Raw genomic sequence first — 6,000 nt, 5'->3', positions numbered from 1 at the left:
GGATATATTATGGATATTGTATGGATATCAATTGCTACTAGGGTAACAATACTACTGGAGAAACTTAATACAGTTAAAAAACAACAACTTGAAACTTAAAAAAGCAAATTAACAAGTTAAAAAAACAATACTACTGGAGAAATGAGAATTCTATCGTTGTGTGTGGACATCTTAATGTCAACTTCCTGGAAGAGCATTGTGGAAAAGTCTTGCAAATAAAATCAGTTTTTGAATCATTGCAGGTTAGGGTTAAGCAAACCTACCAGATTAAATTAAAAAGAAGAACTTAGTGCCTTCACATTAATATTTATTCACGACCATGATTTCAACGTAAGACGTCATCATCAGGTGAACTCTGCAGAGGTTCATCACATACTTTTATACCAGGCTAGGAGGGGGGGGGTGGAAGGTAACTAGGTTGAACGGATTGGTCAACAGAAGAGGGAGGGGGAAAACCTTGGTCATATGGTATGAAAGAAGTTTCCCCCTCCCTCCTCTCTGTTGACCAATCCGTTCAACCTAGATACCTTCCACCCCCACCCCTCCTAGCCTGGTATAAAAGGATGTGATGGACCTCTGTAGAGTTCACCTGATGACGTCTTACGTTGAAACCATGGTCGTGAATAAATATTAATGTGAAAGCACAAAGTCCTTTTTAATTTAATTATGAATCGCTTTCACCAAGTTACGCCTCAAACTATCAAACCTACCAGAGTTACGAAAATGAGTGTGACCATCATTGATCAAATAATTACTAACTTAGGCAAGGAAAAACGTCCTGGTTCTATTTTTAGCAGCGGCTTTTCAGATCATAAAGGTATTTTAGTTGGTGCAAGTGTAAATGAAACTATAAACCACAGGTCATACTTTGTGTATAACAGGTATTTTCATACAAACGACATTCAGCTGCTGGCTTTTGATCTGCAAAATGAAACATGGGATGATGTTTATTCAGAAAAACACATATGATGAAAAAACGTCCCAGTCAACACAGGAGTCGTGATGAGGTCATATAAGAGGTCGTACGTGAGACCTCTTTTAGACTCGACTCTAGGAGGTCTTAAAGAGGTCTTCACGGCTCATGCTGTGTGACTCTTGTTCGACTCGACTAGTAGTAGGTCTAAAGGTCTGGTTACACGGATATTTACACGTACAAGTTAATGTACGAGTGCATTTCCCAAATAATGAGGGTGAACTTGCCTCTGAACGTAAGACATTAAAAAAAATAGAGACGTATAATGTCTTTGAGATATACTAAATTGAGGAGACATTTATAGACCAAAGATTGGACCAATGGATTATAAAGTACATTTTTTCTTAATTCTCCACCATTCCAACGGTGTGGGTATATTTCTCCTGTATTCTTATTTCCCCTGTAACTTCGTAATTCCGCGCGGAATAAATTTAAAATGGCGGTATTGCGAAAATACGAACGGAAAGTTACACCATAGTTACACAATCGGCCCCCTTGTGGTAGACCACAGAAACGACACATTCAGTTGTTAGTTGGCGTGGGCGCGTGGGTTTCCTTGTGATTCGGTGTGTTTGTTTTGCGACTCGGCTTCTTGTATTATTTGACCTCTGCTTCGTTTGGACTTTGCTCTCCTGTTTTGACCTCCGCACCTGATTGAACTACCCTAACGGAACCATTATTGACTTCGCGCGTAATTTGGACCTCTCTCTCCCGTTTTCGACCCTCGCACCGCTTTGGACATTCCGCTCAGTGAATCTATTTTGACCCTGCCTCCTTCGGACTTTCTTTGATTTTCACCCTGCCTGAATCGGACTATTGCATCGTTTTACTTGCCCGATTTTTCTGGGTCTGTTTTGACATTTGGTGGACTTGAGTGTCGTCGTAGGACGCGTGCGTGCCCGGACATCGTCTTGAATTTCCGAGGTCAGTTTGGTTCGTATGCATTCCTTTTGCACAATTTATAATAATGAGTTCGCAATGAAATATATTTACGTGACTAATTTTTTTCTCGCCCTGCTGTTGAACCCTTCACGGAATCGGGACATGTTTTGGATCATCCTTCTTTGCTCTTCCTTTGGATTCCTAAAAAAATATTATCACCATACCTTCTTTGGACCGCTCTACTGATCCGGCTTTGTTTCGACCCGTTTTTCCTGGGATCGGCTTGTTTTATCGGACCCTCGTGTGCATCTTGCACCTCGTCTGGTTCGCAGAAAGTGTACATCGTGCTGAAAATCGAGGTGAGTAACGTTCATACAATACTAATATCGGCAAATGAGCGATAGGGTCGTCTGGGAGAAAATTCTCCCAGACTGGACTTTATCGCACAAACACCCTTATTAAATATAATTAATTGCGGCGGGTGAGATGTGTTCATGAATTGTTTATTATATTCACCCTGATCTTGCTCTACATGTGCGTAAGGGTGTACCATGATGAAAATTCCAGTTTAATCTATTTTGAGGAACTAGAATAATATAATAATATGTAGAAACCATTAGCACAATTGATAAACAAAAATATGACACGGTACGACAGTCATGAAGGGAAATTATGTGTTGAATCTGTTTATCGACATATAAATAGAAATTATGGTTATTGACCATGACTCTTTTTATCAAACATACCAAACATAATTCTACGGTGGAAAATAGTGGCTGCCGGCTATCACAATATCAGCCTGAAATTTTAGCATAAGATTACATTAGAATTTTTCGGCCCCGAGGTGTTAAGATTTTTTTGAACAGGACTGTACATTTTAAATGTGTATTTAATGCTAACATTATTGTTTATCTGCCTGGGATATGAATAATATAATTTTATTGTGACATTTAAATATCTGGCCTTTAAAACATACTCTATCCCTTTGAATTTGCTATTCCTCCTGCAGGTTGAAATTGATATGAGGAAGCAGAAATCATTCCTTGATCTCTCGGAGAGTCAAAAATATAGAAGGCTTAAGAAAATACGACTACAATTCAACAGCTCTGGTAGTACTGCCGGTGAACTGGATGCATTGCCTAATCACTCTACTGGTGTTGTGGATGCATTGCCTAATCACTCTACTGGTGACGTGGATGCATTGCCTAATCACTTTGATGAAATAGACGTTGCTCATCTGCATTCACCTTCAGAACACACTGATATCTTACCTTCAGTCACAGACTTGCCCTCAACTCCAGTTGTTGATAATGATCAGTCACCTGAAAGGGATATTGCCCGTGGAACATTAGAACCACAGTTTCATGCCAATGAAAGTCAATTAAAGAACGCCCTTGCCCATTGGAGCATTGAAAACAATGTAGCTCATAGTACTGTGGACAAGCTGTTAAAAATATTGGTCTCAGAAGGTAAGCTGGAGGGTCTTCCTACCACTGCTAGAGCATTGTTATGCACACCAAGAAGCAACAACTTAAAAAAAACTAGTTGTGGCGAATATTTGCATTATGGCCTAAAAAAGGCATTGGGTGAACAATTGCAGAAAGTGGATAGTGATTGCTTCAGTGACGTTATTGAAATAGATTTAAACATTGATGGCCTCCCTTTAGCAAAAAGCAGTAGAAGTGTGTTTTGGGCTATTTTAGGACGGATATATTGTAAAAAAGTACAGCTATCCCCATTTGTAATAGGAGTACATCACAGCTATGGAAAATTAACTTTAACGCCACAAGAATTGCTTAAAGAATTGGTAGAAGAGTTCAAAATGTTGCAGGAAAGTGGATTTCAAAATGACAAAAAGTCATTTGGAATAAAAATAAGAGCTATCATTTGTGACACTCCTGCCCGCTCATTTGTTACAGCCACTAAGGGTCACATGGGTTTTAACTGTTGTGGAAAATGCATTCAGAAAGGGTATGAGAGCAACCATCGTATCATCCTCAGTGACTTGAACTGTCAGCTTAGAACTGATGAGTCATTCCGTTGCCGGGCAGACATTGGACATCATGTGGGTGTTTCCCCGTTTGAAGAAATTGCAGAGTTGGGAATGGTCAGCCAATTTCCCCTAGATTACATGCATTTAGTTTGTTTAGGTGTTATGAAGAAGCTGCTACTGCTTTGGAGAAAGGGGAATGCCGAGTTGAAACTACCACCTCGTAGAAGGGAGTGCCTTTCCAGGCGATTAATCTCAGTTGCCTCATGGATTGGTGTTGAATTTGCACGAAAAACCAGAAACTTTGATGATGTCTGCCGATACAAGGCAACAGAATTCCGGCTCTTTCTTCTTTATGTGGGACCCTCTCTTCTGCATAACTATCTGCCAGAGAAGTATTTAAGGCATTTTCTTTGTCTTCACGTAGCTATTTCAATTCTCTGTGATGAAGTAAACTGCATTGTGTACAATGAATATGCCAGAAGTTTGCTTATGTATTTTGTGAAGTCTTTTAGCTAGTTATATGGCAAAGAAGCACTCATATATAATGTTCACAACCTAATTCATTTGGCCAATGATGTGAAAGGACTAGGTTGTCCTTTGGATGCATTTAGTGCATTTCCATTTGAAAATCACTTGGGAGTCATGAAAAGGGCTCTTAGGAAACAGGTAAAACCTCTTTCACAGTTGCATAACCGCCTGCATGAAAAGTCAATGCTTAAAAAGCCCGAGGGTCATCCAATCAAGAAGTACCCAATTATGTTGAAGCCACTAAATAAAAAGATTGCTGGGTTGTGTGCAGCATATGAAAAATTAGAGTTCAACCATTTTGTGTTATCTAGTAAAAGTACTGCAAACAATTGCTGCTTCTTGAGAACTAAGGAGCTTGTAAAAATAGCAGTGATAGGAGTAAAGAATGACACTCCTGTTGTGATTGGCAATGTGCTAGAGGAATCGGAAAGCATGCCATTTTATCCATTGGATTCTCGTTCCTTGGATATTCATGTCGGAGGGAAGTGGAGTACAGAAAAAATTATCAATGTTGACCAGATTCTTTCCAAGGCTATTCGCCTACCATATAGCAGTGAAAAAGTCTGCTATTTTCCCTTGCTGCATACTCATACAGCATGAAAGAAAAATTATTTGAAGAAAAGAGGTGTTCCTGTACATTTGGAAATGTTAAACCTTGGTCTTCTGGTTTGTAGTTCTATACTATATCCACGGATGTATTGGTATACCAAAAGTTTGATATTATATTATTATGCTTCTTACTTCAATTGCAGATGTACTACTATGTTGTGTTAGCTGAAGACTGGTGTGCATCTATTCCCAGCAGCTGGATTAATGAAGTAGAAGGAGTCTACAGGTGGCCAAGAAATGTGTCATCGAGGACTGCTGTTTCTCGTCAGCTTGAGCCTGATGCTACCTGGCATAAAGATACCTATGATAGAATACTAGGGCCTTATGGTATGATAATACAAAATGTTTTCTAATGGTGGACAGATTTGAGAGGAAGTGAAACTAAATTCATTCTTTCACTCCAGATACCGTAGTATATCGTATCGCCCGTAGTGGGAAGAGAAATTTCACTACCAAAGATATAGGCTTCAGCCTCTCTCCTGCGGCCCCAGTGTACGTAAATGAATCCCTTACGCCTTTCAATCGTAAACTGTACTCAGTGGTTCGCGACTTGAAGAAAAATGGCAAAATCAAGTATGTTTGGGTGCGCAATGGAAGGATTTACGTTCGCAAAGAAGACGGTTCCGAGCGCCTCACCATTTCTTCGACGGAGGATACTGATAAACTTTCTTCATTGGTGGATTAGCAACCAACTTGTCAACCCAAGGGCTGCCATCTGGTTCAAAGAGTTTTTCAATCTAATTGCATTAAGATATGTTGTGTTAATTGCCAATCTTTTTTTAACACTCAGTCATTGCTTGCTCACAAGAAGATCTCAAGAGATTTAACTCTGTGCCACGTTAATTGTCAATCCCTATTTGGCCATTTTGATGAATTCTGCCTCTTCTTTCAGGAATCAACCTACGACATAATTTGCATGTCCGAAACTTGGCTAAAAGAACGCATACCAGATGAGATGGTTACAATGAATGGTTATAATATATTTAGACATGATAGAATTGGTAAAGGTGGTGGG

The 6,000-nt window shown here is 39.6% G+C and overlaps 1 protein-coding gene across 1 annotated transcript; it reads left to right on the top strand.

The window, feature by feature from the left end:
- Positions 1–1,293: 1,293 nt before the first annotated feature.
- On the top strand, positions 1,294–4,364 carry LOC124155276. Its single transcript, XM_046528996.1, has 2 exons — positions 1,294–2,214; positions 2,865–4,364. Exon 2 carries the CDS (start codon positions 2,877–2,879, stop codon positions 4,362–4,364), a length of 1,488 nt encoding a protein of 495 aa, XP_046384952.1. The 5' UTR covers positions 1,294–2,214; positions 2,865–2,876.
- Positions 4,365–6,000: the final 1,636 nt, after the last annotated feature.

The sequence above is a fragment of the Ischnura elegans genome, chromosome 3 (genome assembly GCF_921293095.1).
Source record: "Ischnura elegans chromosome 3, ioIscEleg1.1, whole genome shotgun sequence".
Lineage (NCBI taxonomy): Eukaryota > Metazoa > Arthropoda > Insecta > Odonata > Coenagrionidae > Ischnura > Ischnura elegans.
Note: the sequence above shows the minus strand (reverse complement) of the source record. Positions and strands in the feature narration are given on the sequence as shown.